At 41.7% G+C, this 15,005-nt stretch overlaps 1 protein-coding gene across 1 annotated transcript in view; it reads left to right on the top strand.

Moving 5' to 3' along the window:
- Positions 1–4,767: 4,767 nt before the first annotated feature.
- LOC121579914 (neurofibromin-like) overlaps positions 4,768–15,005 on the top strand; it is a 90,089-nt gene continuing 79,851 nt past the window's right edge. The window contains exons 1-4 of the mRNA XM_041894891.1: positions 4,768–4,997; positions 10,428–10,571; positions 10,688–10,771; positions 14,296–14,486. Coding sequence (XP_041750825.1) covers positions 4,938–4,997; positions 10,428–10,571; positions 10,688–10,771; positions 14,296–14,486 — 479 coding nt within the window. The 5' untranslated portion in view covers positions 4,768–4,937. The remainder of the gene's footprint in view (positions 4,998–10,427; positions 10,572–10,687; positions 10,772–14,295; positions 14,487–15,005) is intronic.

Below are 15,005 nucleotides of genomic sequence, written 5' to 3'. Positions count from 1 at the left end.
ACATAGTCCCCCCATTTTAGGGGGACCAAAAGTATTGGGACAAATTCACTTATATGTGTATTAAAGTAGTCAAAAGTTCAGTGTTTGGCCCCATATTCCTAGCATGCAATGATTACATCAAGCGTATGACTCTACAAACTTGTTGGATGCATTTGCTGTTTGTTTTGCTTGTGTTTCAGATTATTTTGTGCCCAATAGAAATGAATGATAAATAATGTACTGTGTCATTTTGGAGTCACTTTTATTGTAAATAAGAATAGAATATGTTTCTAAACACTTCTACATTCATGTGGATGCTACCATGATTATGTATAGTCCTGAATGAATCGTGAATAATGATGAGTGAGAAAGTTACAGATGCACAAATATCATACCCCCAAGACATGCTAACCTCTCACCATTACAATAACAGTGGAGGTTATCATTTTTGGAGCGATAGGATATTTGTGCGTCTGTAAAATTCTCACTCATCATTATAGAATGGCAGCAAAAAAAGGCTCTATTTACATGTTGCTTATGAGTGCATTTCACACTTCTTTTGGATTATAATTGGATTTTAAGGCTGGTATGAATGTCCTGCTTAATATAATGTTTGTCTCATCATCGCAAATCAACTGCATTATACTTTTAAAAAATTTCAACTTCAACCAGTAAAATGGCTTTCGCTATAATGTCAATGAGCGTTAGCATTCTAAATAACAACTGCTGCATCCAAAATAGTTATTTTGCAAAAATCACAACCATATATAATCTTAGCCACTGTTCAAGCAAGAGTCAAAACATAATTGTAAGGGTATGAGAACGCAAAAAAAAATATTTTGTTTAGAAGTAATACAAATTTTAATCTAGGATATGTTGAATGGGCACAGATGGCGATGGCTTTCTTACTGCCGCCAAGAGTCGCGCGCATCTGTGCGTGATGTCAGTGTGTCGTGTACTGGAAAAGAGTCTATAGGTTGCACCTCGGTCACGTCATGCGGTTATTATGAACGTTCTGAAGCTGCCCTCTATCGGTGGCACCATAGTGGTGCCCTAAAGTGGTGAAAAGCCCAGTCATTCTGGATGGAGGCTACTGTTGAATCTAAACCAGCGTTTCCCAAACTCGATCCTCGGCTCCCAAAGGGGCGCACGTTTTTGCTTTTTCTCCTAACACTCCTAACACTACACAGCTGATTCATACAATCCAAGCTTGATGATGAGTTGATTTTTTGAATCAGCTGTGGTGCTAGGGCAAAAACTCAAAAAACGTGCACCGAGTTTGTGAAACCCTGGTCTAAATGAAACTATAGTGCCTGGAAATACGATGACGTTGCTAAAGTAGTCAAATATACGGAAACGGTGCTGTACTGAACTACCAGTTGCAAAAACAGGGAGGTTGGGGAATTCTGTCAGCATGGCCACTTCCCTTTAAATACGTCACTCATTGTTTCAAGCCACACCCACCAAACCGGAGCAAATGTACCTCAAAGTCTGTTCAAGAATGTACAAGAACGTTTTGGGGAAACGTGTCGTTCAGTACAAACCGTTCTGCAACGTAGCAAACGATCAAGCGAACTGAACGCACCTCTGATTTTAATAGACTAGTAACATAGTAAACGTAAATCCGGGACACTCAAATTAGTACGTTATGTTAGGTGTGGTTACATAAGATAGAAGGTTACTTACTTACTAGCAACCCAAAGGTTGGGTGTTCAAATTTAATCACTGACAACTTTGGCATTTTAGCTCATTAGCAACTTTGCAATTACTTACTACTTTTTATCTACTTTGCAACTACTTAACATGGTAGCTAACCCTTCCCCTAACCTTAACCCTTTTAGTTAATCCTTCCCCTAACCCTAACCTTAACCCTTTAACCTAACTCCTAACCTTAACATTTATGTACAGAATAATACAAAATGCTCTTAGACCACGTTGCAGTCAGTACATTAGGACTGATATCCTATACACAGTGTGACAATAGACATGGTATGTCAGAGCAAATCTCGCTTTTGCCTTGATATACAGTACCAGTCAAAAGTTTGGACACACCTACTCATTCAAGGGTTTTTATTTATTTTTTACTATTTTCTACATTGTAGAATAATAGTGAAGACATCAATACTATGAAATAACACATATGGAATCATGTAGTAACCAAAAAAGTGTTAAACACAGTAGATACAAAAGAGTGTGCAAAGCTTTCATCAAGGCAAAGGGTGGCTACTTTGAAGAATCTCAAATATAAAGTATATTTTGATTTGTCACAACCGCAGACCACGTGTAACCACGCCAGCCCAGGACCTCCACATCCGACTTCTTTACCTGCTGGATTGTCTGAGACCAGCCACCTGGACAGCTGATGAAACTGAGTCTGTAATAAAGCCCCTTTGTGTGGAAAAACTAATTCTGATTGGCTGGGCCTGGCTCCCCAGTGGGTGGGCCTGGCTACCAAGTGGGTGGACCTATGCCCCCCCAGGCCCCCCCAGGCCCCCCCAGGCCCACCCATGGTTTCTCAAATGACTGCCTCGCCTGGTTCACCAACTACTTCTCAGATAGAGTTCAATGTGTCAAATCGGAGGGCCTGTTGTCTGGACCTATGGCAGTCTCTATGGGGGTGCCACAGGGTTCAATTCTTGGGCCGACTCTTTTCTCTGTGTATATCAATGACGTCGCTCTTGCTGCTGGTGACTCTCAGATCCACCTCTACGCAGACGACACCATTTTGTATACATCTGGCCCTTCATTGGACACTGTGTTAACAAACCTCCAAACGAGCTTCAATGCAATACAACACTCCTTCAGTAGCCTCCAACTGCTCTTAAACACTAGTAAAACTAAATGCATGCTCTTCAACCGAACGCTGCTTGCACCCGCCCACCCGACTAGAATCACTACTCTCGACGGGTCTGACCTAGAGTATGTGGACAACTACAAATATCTAGGTGTCTGGTTAGACTGTAAACTCTCCTTCCAGACTCACATTAAGAATCTCCAATCCAAAGTTAAATCTAGAATCGGTTTCCTATTTCGCAACAAAGCCTCCTTCACTCATGCTGCCAAACATGCCCTCGTAAAACTGACTATCCTACCGATCCTTGACTTCGGCGATGTCATTTACAAAATAGCCTCCAACACTCTACTCAGCAAATTGGATGTAGTCTATCACAGTGCCATCCGTTTTGTCTCCAAAGCCCCATATACTACCCACCACTGTGACCTGTACGCTCTTGTTGGCTGGTCCTCACTACATATTCGTCGCCAAACCCACTGGCTCCAGGCCATCTATAAATCACTGCTAGGCAAATCCCCGCCTTATCTTAGCTCATTGGTCACCATAGCAACACCCACCTGTAGTATGCGCTCCAGCAGGTATATCTCACTGGTCATCCCCAAAGCCAACACCTCCTTTGGCCACCATTCCTTCCAGTTCTCTGCTGCCAATGACTGGAACAAATTGCAAAAATCTCTGAAGCTGGAGACACTTATCTCCCTCACTAACTTTAAGCATCAGTTGTCAGAGCACCTTACCGATCACTGCACCTGTACACAGCCCATCTGAAATTAGCCCGCCCAACTACCTCATCCCTATATTGTTATTTATTTTGCTCATTTGTACCCCAGTATCTCTATTTGCACATCCTCTCTTGCACATCTATCGTTCCAGTGTTAATACTAATTGTAATTATTTTGCACTATAGCCTATTTATTGCCTTACCTCCATAACTTGCTACATTTGCACACACTGTATATATATTTATTTCTGTTGTATTTTTGACTTTGTTTTGTTTTACCCCATATGTAACTCTGTGTTGTTGTTTTTATCGCACTGCTTTGCTTTATCTTGGCCAGGTCGCAGTTGTAAATGAGAACTTGTTCTCAACTGGTTTACCTGGTTAAATAAAGGTGAAATAAAATTAAAAAAATAAATAAAAATTAAATGGCTGCGCCCCTGCCCAGTCTTGTGAAATCCATAAATTAGGTCCTAATGAATTTATTTCAATTGACTGATTTCCTTAAAGGAAATTGTTGCATGTTGCGTTTATATTTTGGTTCAGTATAGTAAAACAATAATTGTTCTTATGCAATGGATTAGACTGTGCCCTTAGGTTGTCATAAGAAATACTATGTATATTACCTAACACTAGATACAGAACTTCCGACTTTCTCATTGGCTATTAAGGAACTCCCTCCCTCCTCACTCCACAGACACAGACACATTCACAAATAGCAGCCAGTGGGCTACTCTATTCATACTGTATGAACGAAAGGCTCATCTGAAAGGTGAATGGGGAAAAATATGTTTTCTAAGGGACAATCTGCTAAGAGATCATTCATAGGTTTAAAGGCAAGCCCATGTCCTTTCTTAAATATTAACATTGAATTATTTCCTGGGAGAAAAGAGGTAGGGAGGGACATAGCAAGAGAAAAAGGTTAAACAACAGCGTAGAATACCAGCACATATTACGGTATCATATTGTACAAGTGATGATGTACACACATCCAATGGCTATCTGGTCTACTGTTGTCATGCATTTGTATTTTAATGTAACTGCAAAATGTTTATGGTTCTGTTTCTTCTGTATCTAAAATCATAAGGCAGTGTGACATCACCGGTTTGTTATCTAAAGCCTGTCATTGATGAAAACACACGGCATTGGTCCAATCCCCCGTTTTTATATTCATACTAGTCGCCGCAAAGATTCTTGCAACGCACGCGCAGTAATGTTAGCTGTTTCTCAAAGCAGCATCAGTGCCTGCTTCATTTCATTGAGATGGAGGATTCAAACTTCCGGTACTGTCATGGCGACATGGTGGTGTGTCTGCTAAAATAAAGAAAAATAACCCCATCCCTGGTCAACATCGGAATTTGATCATTAACTGGTTGCAAATTGCAGAGGAATCATTATTTATACTGAGAATTCAAGTGGCCCATCGCGGCTCGCACCCGGCCGGCCATGGCGGCGCATAAACCCGTGGAATGGGTTCAGGCCGTAATTAGTAGATTCGACGAGCAGGTAAGAATAACACATCGTATCAGACATTGTGCCTCTGCTTTTTCCCAGTAGCATCATGGAGGTCGTGCCTTTAGCGACGGGATCATTTGAAGAAAGCTGCACTGTCATGACTGGTGTGTTTTGTGCGGATCTAGCTAGCTAGCTAGAATGAATAGCTCGCCTGCTCAACACCACTCCTGCAGAGCCGCATCACACACTGTACTCCGGAGCAAGTGACAGCGACAGAGAGGGCGAAATAACACATGGGCAAATTTGTCCCCAACATTTGAGATACCATTTAAAATCCATATGGATAATACCACGAGGATGTACTCTCAATATATAAACAAAGGAGTCGACAGAGCACTCCTCTTGCTGTCAAGAAGGAGGAACTAGCTAGATGTAGAATTGGGCAGCGAATTGTTAGCTTGGTTAGCAATGCATTCAGCTTCTGCCAGTAGCACTGTGCTAACTATAGTTAGCTAGCTAGCCACTGCGAGCTTTGTTGCTAGTCCACCTGAAACTAGTGTCCAGTAATTAATTTGTAAATGCAATTTCCATTACCTACCTAGTAACTCACCTTGGACTACAAATCAAATTGTTTGTCTATACTACAAATTGTTTGTTTATAGCCAGTTAGCTATTACAGTAGCTGTTAACTAGTCATCCTGTGTTATTTTAGCTGAGTCCAGTCTGTTTAGCCTACAATGTGTGTGTGGACTTTTCTATGCAGACTGACAGTCAGGTCTCATCCATTGCATTGGGAAACATGGGTATCGAATCTTGTTTCTGAATGAATGATCTACTTTGCTCCCTTCACTGATGTCATTGACAAACAAAATCTCACAAATATCTTCATTCTCCTTGTTGTACATCATAGCTAGCCTACATGATGCAGTATCAATATGGGCTATGGTTGTACAGTACTAAGCTTGTATGCAAAGCAGTGTTGCTTTTACATGTTGACATTTACATTTCTAATGTATAGGCCTAGTTAGTCTATGTAATTATGATCAGTGACGTTTAGGAACACCTTCTCTTTCCATTACATAGACTGACTAGGTGAATCCAGGTGAAAGCTATGATCCCTTATTGATGTCACTTGTTAAATCTACTTCAATCAGTGTAAATTAAGGGGAGGTGACAGGTTAAATAAGGATTTTTATGCCTTGAGACAATTGAGACATGGATTGTGTATGTGTGCTATTCAGAGGGTGAATGGGCAAGACAAAATGTTTAAGTGCCTTTGAACGGTATGGTAGTAGTTGCCAGGCGCACCGGTTTGAGTGTGACAAGAACTGCAATGCTGCTTGGTTTTTCAAGCTCAATTGTTTCCCGCCAGCATCCCTGTGGAACGCTTTGGACACCTTGTAGAGTCCATGCCCCTATGAATTGAGGCTGTTCTGAGGGCAAAAAGGGATGCAACTTTAGGAAAGTGTTCCTAAAGTTTTGTACACTCAGTGTATATATGTTATGCCTACATGATGAACCTATGGAATGGGAAATTCCATATGAAATAAATATAGGCTAATGAATCTTATCAAATGACAAATTAGCGAACCGGAAATCTCAGCCCTGGGAGCATTCGTTTTTGTGCCTGTTCATTGTTGCAAGAGGAAAGTGACTTGTGTGGGCATATTGGCACACACTTCTAATTTGTTTACACATTCAATTACTATCAACTATCTATTTAGTATAAAAGCTCAGTGGATATGAGAGAGATTAGTAATTGTGGCTGTTTAGGCTACTGTGTCCATGTTGGTTTGTTTTGGGGATGTGGTTACTTCAAACCTCCATGCAGGGCAGGCTAATCGGATGTATGGTTAATCTTATCAGTTCTATCTAAGCTATTGGTAAACACATCAATGACATATTCATACAGTGCATGACATGAGGTGGATAGACAGTATGCAACAGGCCAGATGTCTAGGTTATTGAGACATTATCACAACACTTCGTTTCTGAGATCCGCTATTCATAGTTTTGACAGTGTCTGTGGTAGCATAGTCCTAACTAGTCTAATGTCCCCAGTAATCTCCGTCTTCCAGGGTTGGGAGAGTCCGAGGACTATTCCACCTAAGATCAAGCCGATAGGCCTACCTGTCTCTTGTAGCAGATATCCATTAGCTCACTGTTCTGGCTTGGAAGGCCAAGTGGCTGGGTGTGGCTCATTGCACTTTGATGAAGGTTTAATGGAGATTAGGCCTAATTTGCTGTTAAGCCTATTGATAGCGCTTTGTAATCATTAAAGAGGATTTTGTATGTTGGCTTATGGTGGGATTGAGACTGCTTTCTGTCAGAATCAGCTTTGAGAGTAGCAGCTCAACCCTCAACTGTGACATTATAGGTTAGGCGATATTACCTTTTCTTTTGAGCTTGACCCATTGAGGCCAGAGCAGACTATTGGGTATTATTACCGTATAAATAATCCAACCCTCACTTTTCTAAATCCGATGATAGGTAGGCTACTTTCCTCGTGCGAAATTCAATGATAATGTAGTGTGTAAAGGTGTGAAGGGGTTTCCAGTCAAAGCAGATTGTTTTCCCCTATTGTGTAAACAACATTTAAAAAATATATCAAATGTTATTGGTCGCAGACACATATTTAGCAGAAGTTATTGCAGGTGTAGCGAAATGCTTGTGTTCCTAGCTCCAACATTAGGCCCTATAATTTATTATTATCTAATAATACTGTCTTATACTAGTGCTTGCATGTGTTGTGCTTGAGCTTGTAACACCAAAGCTCCTAAGGAAAGCGGATGAAATCTTTCTGACCTTTTCATTGAAAATGTGATGTTGATCTCTGATGCTACTTACAAGCCCTGACCTGGAAAGAGAAGCTCAGCCAAGTGAAGAAGAGCCATGGCTTTTTTAGATGGTATCTTGGATGAAAGCTCATAAATATCTCCATGATTCACAACAATCCCAACCTCTTAATGGTGTTTCTGTGCTCGCCTAAATAGTGTTTCTATGTTGGCAGCACTCAGAAAATATTTCTTAAACCACGTTTGTGTATCTTCTGCCGTTACGTCGACAAGGGAAGTGTACTCTTCCTCTCTCCCCTCATTGTGTTCAGTGCCCTGTTGGGTGCCAAATCACTCATAAGGAAAGGGATTGACCTTAGAGGAATTTCAGACTGTGCAAGTGAAACAAAGTGGCCCTGTGTCTGTTGGCCTGGGCTGAATATGGATGTCAACAAGCCATACTCTGTGTGTGTGTGTGTTCGCAGGGAAGATGCTTAAGTCTCGGGACTCTCATTTCCATCCCCACATGCACATGTCTCTGAGCCAGGAGAGGAGAGGAGCAGCCCCTCCCTGGTCTGTTGTGGTGGCCTCTGGCCTTTGCCGGGGGACAGGGTATTAGGTCCTGCTCCTGCTATAGGTGAGGAATCTCCTCTGGACCTGTCGGATGGTTGGGATTGGTGTGTCAACCTCAGATCTCCATACCTTTATTTGTTTAGCGTACTTATAAGAAGCCATAGTACAAAACAGGGTCAAGTTTGACTTCCTCTGCACTTTGCAGACTAAGTAAGTTTGTTTGCATTAGTAGTCCTACTTGTGAATTGTGTGTGTGCTTGTGTGCGCGCGCACATGCTTGTGTATGTGGGTGAGCAGCAGACTGCCGCAGGTGTGCAGCTGTGGCCCAAAAGGGAGCGACGCAGCGCCAAAGGCCTCTTTGTTCCTACGGAGCGGAGCATGGCCCGTAGCGGGTGTCTGTGAGCTCAGCTCAGCCCATCCACCCCCTGTGTGTGTGTAGTACTATAGACTCAGGGAGGGGCCACCTTCCAGGCTTCCCCAGTACTCGACATTCCTCCCTATCCCTTTAGTCTCTTCTACTCAAGGTTGTTATAGCTCTTTGTTTTTATATTTGAAGTTTAGTTTCAGTTTTCAGACCTGATTTGCTAGTTTTTAATTTAGTTTTAGTTGTTTAAAAATATTTGTTATTTTGTTTTTATATTATGTAGACGTAGTTTCAGTTTTAGTGTTGGGGACAGAAAGCATGTGTGGGGGGGCTAGGAGCTTAGTTTTTAGTGTTTTTAGTGTATTTGTGATGTCACTTCTTGCCACTCGGGGGAAGTAATAGGCTACCTTAGGTGATGGGTCAGGTCATAGGTTTAGTTAGAATTATAACGTCAATCTCAATGCGACTTAGATTTAAAAGGAATAGCGATCCTGGCGCCAAAAAATATGATGGAAATAAACTTTCGCCAATGTTTACACCAATCCAATGCTTTGGTGGTCCCCGGGACCACCCATACGTAAAAATGTATGCACACATGACTGTAAGTTGCTTTGGATAAAAGCGTCTGCTAAATGGCATATTATTATATTATTATATTATTTTAACTTTAGTAGTACATGTAAGAATAGGCCTCCTTGAAAACATTGAGTACGTTTACATGCACACTGATTAATTCGATATTAAACTGATTATGGCACTAGGCCGAGTATGGCAATAGTCATGTAACCACTTCACTCAAAATTGGTCAAAAGGTCAAAATCGAAGTAAGCATACGCCAATTAAAACACCTGTTTTTCTGATACATTTTTTGAATTATTAGGACATGTAAACAGCTTACAACAGCATTCCAATGATGTATTTGATCTGCACATGTGCCAGCACTGGTAGCGCAAGCCTCCCTCTTTACGCCTCGATCACACCTACAGCGTCATTGCGCAAAATGGTATGTAGCATCATCTGGATGTGTGTGCAACAAAAGTTCAACATTCACCTTCTGCTACCATTTCTGTCAAGCCCTCTACGTATACAATTTGTTGCATACGTTCGGTAAATCCAACTATACACCACACAGAACGTTATGCAACTGCCTCTGCAACGCAATGCAGCAAGGCAAACGCAGCGGCCCATTGGAAATGAATGTACTTCTGGTGTACCAAAATGCAATGATGCTGTCGGTGTGATCGAGGCGTATGCGCGAGTGAAGTGAGTTCGGAAAAACTGAAAGTATGCATCTTTGAAATATTTTTCACATACAAACTTTATATGTCCGAACTCAGAATCAAATAGGCTTTGCAAAAATAACATGGTCTCTGTTGTAGAATGTTTATTTTGATTGGCGATTTTTGGCATTTATTTAAGTGCCATCAGGTAGCCTGGTTTCAGATGTCCATGTAAACAGGATTATTAGGGAAATCATTCTTCTTGCAAGGCATGTAAACATATTAAACAAACTATTATATTAATCTGACTATCCACAATAATCGTATTGTTGTGTGCATGTAGCCGCACTCTGATGAACTTATTGACAGGAAATGGTATACACAACACTTGGCTATTCCTGTACTCCATGCTCTTGACAGTATGGTTAGGGTTAACGTTAAGGTTATGTGTATTGGACGCAAAGCGAAGTTACCAACTTCAATGAATGCACCAACATCAAGGATTTACACACTGTATAAGCAAACTCTCTCCCTTTTCCCGCCTCTGCAGCTTCCAGTTAAAGTGGGCCAACAGAACACTCACACCAAAGTCAGCACGGAGCACAACAAGGAATGTCTGATCAACATCTCCAAGTATAAGTTCTCACTGGTGATCAGTGGCCTCACAAACATACTGAAGAATGTGAACAACATGGTGGGTGGGTGTGTGTGTGTGTGTGTGTGTGCAAGCAACATCAGTTGTAGCCTATAGAGACATGTACAGTGTTGCAGATGTCTCAACCATGTCTCCCTCTCCTCTCTCTCCCCTAGCGAATATTTGGGGAGGCTGCGGAGAAGAACCTGTATCTCTCTCAGCTCATCATCCTGGACACACTGGAGAAGTGCCTTGCTGGGGTGAGGAACTTTTCTTAAGGCTCTCTACATCTTCTACCCTGTTTTCTTTTTTCTCTTAGACATTCCCCTTAATATATATTTTTTAAATAATGGATGCATGTCGCTTTTATTTCTCAGTCTCTCTCTCTCTCCCTTCATCCTTCTTTCCTCCCTATGTCTCTTTCCTGATTTGTTTCCCTTTCTCCCTGCATGCTGTCCTAAGACAGTATTATGTTTTTTTTATCAGTAGATTTCCATTGGATATCAGCATAGCACAATAGGATGTGGTGGGCTGTCTGTGGTTGAGATTGTTTGTCTCAGTTGGGCCAGAGGCCTTTGCTCTGGATCTGGGCCCGTTCCCCTCCCCACACAAATTAACTGTGTGTTTGAGTCCTGTCTCTCTCTCTCAGGCTCAGGGAACTCTGTTAGTAGCCAATATTCCCCTGGTTCCTCTCCCTCCTCTCCTCTCCTCAGTAAAGATGTGCTCACTGCCCACTTCTGAAGATTGCTTTTCCAGGTGCATCCTCATCTTGACTTCACATTCGCAGCCTCCAAGTTTCTGGCTCTTTTTATCACCGGGAGCTAGCGGATGGAGGACAGCTGTTAGTGGGTTCTTCAAGTCCTCCTTGTTATTGAAATCTGAACGCTTTTTAATAACTATTTTTGCTTTGTTGATAGGTTATTGACACATAGGGCTGTGACGGTCATGGAATTTTGGTTGACGGATATTGGTCAGCCAAATGACCGCGGTCATCGTTTTAATAGTTTGAATAGCAAAAGATTAGTATTTTGTTAAAGCACATTTTCTACACTCCTCCGCTCCTGACTGCATGTGCTGCTATGCAGGGAGGAGGGCGCTGCCTAGGCAACCAAATACTTATTTTATACAACACCTTGCTTGTTTCAGCAAGGAGCAACCAAATTTCATCACGTTGTAAAGAGTCCATGTTACCGCGGAAACGAACTCATACCAGGCCGTCCCGTCTTCAGTCAGCTGTTTGTTGATTATGTACTTTTTTACAGTTATGGCAGTTTTCTTTAAATGAAGGTATTCATTCATAATCGTCAGTTACACCATTTATACGGAAATTGTGCCAGCCCTATATATTAGTGTTCTTTTAAATTAATTCAATATACGGCTTTCCTCTTTCAGTTGCCCATGTCACTGACAGTCAATTTAAAATAATGACATATTAAACCCTTACTAGTAATTAGAAAATCCTTATATTTTCAAGGAAATATTTTACTTAATGATCCACCACTACTGTCCCCAAGTAGAACCCTCTGTCCCCAGTCTTCCCACGGTGTGCTGGGGTAATGACAGATCCCAGGGGGAAAAATGCAGAACAAACTCTTATTTTGGTGGCCTACATTCTAATGCCTTGATTCTATCCGAAATACACAGCTAAATTATTGACTACTTTAACGACTTTACCTCCTAGATTGGGAAAATGAGTTGTGGTATTAAGTAGAAATACATGACTTTACAATTAAAATGACTGAAAATATATGAATTCAGTGTGTTGTAAGTTGTTTTGGATATGGTCTAGGCCTATATGTTCTAGGGCTGTGACGATCTGGTCCTTTAAAAACCTGCTGTATGCAAAATATTGTGTGCTATAGCTTGGAAAATAAATAAATGTGACCATGGATGACAACATAATGATTTTTGTTTCCAACATTGGGGCTGTTTTCCTAAAGAAGTGAAATCCGCTTCTTGTTTTGTTTCCTTGCCATGATACTAACGAGTATCGCGATACTGGTATCGCCCCGGCCCTAATAAGATAACCTTATTTAACATTAAACCTGTCTTCTCTTGAGATTAAATATATAATTGCAGTTTTACTGCAAGATATGAATTGCCACAATTATGTTTGTTCTTCAAAATTATGTATTTTATTGGCTCTGTGACTGTGGACACTAATTTGGGTGAACTATCCCTTTAACAGTTTGGCCTGTCAATCAATCACTGTGGGTGGGATTGTCAGGGGAGGGAGCAGGTTGCTTGTGAGTCACATAGTTGGTAGGGGTTCAAACCTGTCAATCAATCACTGTGGGTGGACTTTGAGGGAAGGCAGTAGATTAGTCAGAAAAACTAGTGTAGTCTACTCTTTCAATTTATTGTGGCAAAAACCTAAGAAAAAAGGTTATGTTCTGTAAAGTAAACATGGATTCCTTGTTGAGAAACAATACAGAATTGCAGGATTTTAAAAAAAGCCCACAGATTGTGCACCCCCATTTTTATACAAAGTCAGGGGCCCATTATAGACCTACAGGTATGCTTGAAGAATGAAGCAGGTTAAACATGGGCTTTGCTACACAGAAGGCATCAGCAGTATTTTGGACCAGAATGAGGCTCTCTCTCCAATACTTATTGTTCCTGCAGTGAGGATTCAACATATTCAACAAATGTTTTCATAATTTATCTGCAAATAATCGCCAAAAAGCAGTAGTAGCCTACCAGTATGTAGATTAGGGAGCCAAATGAACAGCTCTCTCACCAACTCGGTCCCGACGTTCACTTAAAAGATCTGTTCAAAAATAGCTGTTTGCTTGCTAACAACCCATCACTAGGCTACACTGACGAGTCACTTTAGCGGTCACTTGCAAGTCTCGACATGGACTTAGAATCCTAGGAAAATACAAACAAGATATTTTGTTGACTTGTCCCGATGTGATACCATGGACATTTAACTATGTTGTATGATTTATGAATAGCAAAGGGATATAGGAGATTGACTTTATTCATTCAGTTCGACACCTTTTATAAAGTAGTCTGCTGTTAAACACTTTTCGGTCGTCAATTAAAGCACAGTAAATAGCCTATGCGCCCTGACTCCTTGGCTGGCTATATGAAACACGCAAAATAAATTAAATGAATGTGCCACAAAACAATAATTAAGTGGATTTCAACTAATTGTTACCCCTTACATTACATGGGACATGTAAATTCACTCACAGGGACGATGAAGAAGCATCATGCTCTCCCTGCTCCGTGAAAATACATTTGACTGCAGCCAACCACAGCGCACAAAAATAACACGGGTACCGAGAGGCAGGACAGACAGCAGACTGACAAACCAGCAGTTTCCCTGTCATCACTCACCTTGTGACTGACAGGCGCCTGTTCTTTCAATAGATTACTAGAAGATGTACTGTATATCGTTCATTCTAGCGGGAGAAGGCTATACAGACTCTTCTGACTATGGAATTGAAACGTTTCAATGAAAAGAATCCTAGTTCATTTATGAAGTGGAAAATGTAGGCGTTTGAGAAAACACTTAATATTTATGCAGAGCTCTCTCTCTGCTCTTGTGGTGCTCAGCTCGGCTCTGTCCATGGTGTGTTGTTCAGGGATGCCAGCCTTGTGACTGGAGCCTGACTGACCATTCTCCTTGTGGGATGATTTTGGTCCTCATCCCCAGCTATCAGTGGGTTCTCTCCTCTGGGTTAAGAGGGCAGTGAGGACATTGATGAAAGGTTTTCTTCTTGTTGACCTCTAACCTTTCCTTCCTCCTCTCTTCTCCCTTCCCTCCATCCCTCAGCAACCGAAGGACTGCATGCGTCTGGACGAGACCATGCTGGTGAAGCAGCTGCTGCCAGAGATCTGTCACTTCATCCACACGTACCGCGAGGGCCACCAGCACGCCGCCGAGCTCCGTAACTCCGCCTCCGGGGTCCTCTTCTCCCTCAGCTGCAACAACTTCAACGCTGTGTTCAGCCGCATCTCCACCAGGTGACATTAACCATAAACACCCCACAACTCTCCCCTCACCCCAACCTGCTCAGAATGGAGTATTAACACTACACAACTCTCCCCTCAGCCCAACCTGCTCTGAGCAGGGACAGGCCAAGATGGAAGGACTAAGGATGCACATAGAGGATGGGTTACTAAATGTACAGTGCATTTGGAAAGTATTAAGACCCCTTGACTTTTTACTCATTTTGTTACGTTACAGCCTTATTCCAAAATAGATTAAATTGTTTTTTTCCTTATCAATCTACACAAAATACCCCATAATGGTTTTCAGATTTTTTTTGTAAAAAAAACAACAACAAAAAATTGAAATATAACATTAACATAAGTATTCTCAGACCCTTTACTCAGTACTTTGTTGAAGCACCTTTGGCAGCGATTACAGCCTTAAGTCTTCTTGGGTATGACGCTACAAGCTTGGTACACCTGTATTTGGGGAGTTTCTCCCATTCTTCTCCTCTCAAGCTGTCAGGTTGGATGGGGAGCGTTGCTGCACAG

The sequence above is a fragment of the Coregonus clupeaformis genome, chromosome 13, assembly GCF_020615455.1.
Source record: "Coregonus clupeaformis isolate EN_2021a chromosome 13, ASM2061545v1, whole genome shotgun sequence".
NCBI classification, from domain to species: domain Eukaryota; kingdom Metazoa; phylum Chordata; class Actinopteri; order Salmoniformes; family Salmonidae; genus Coregonus; species Coregonus clupeaformis.
The sequence above is the reverse complement of the archived record's forward strand: the minus strand, read 5'-3'. Positions and strand labels throughout refer to the sequence as shown.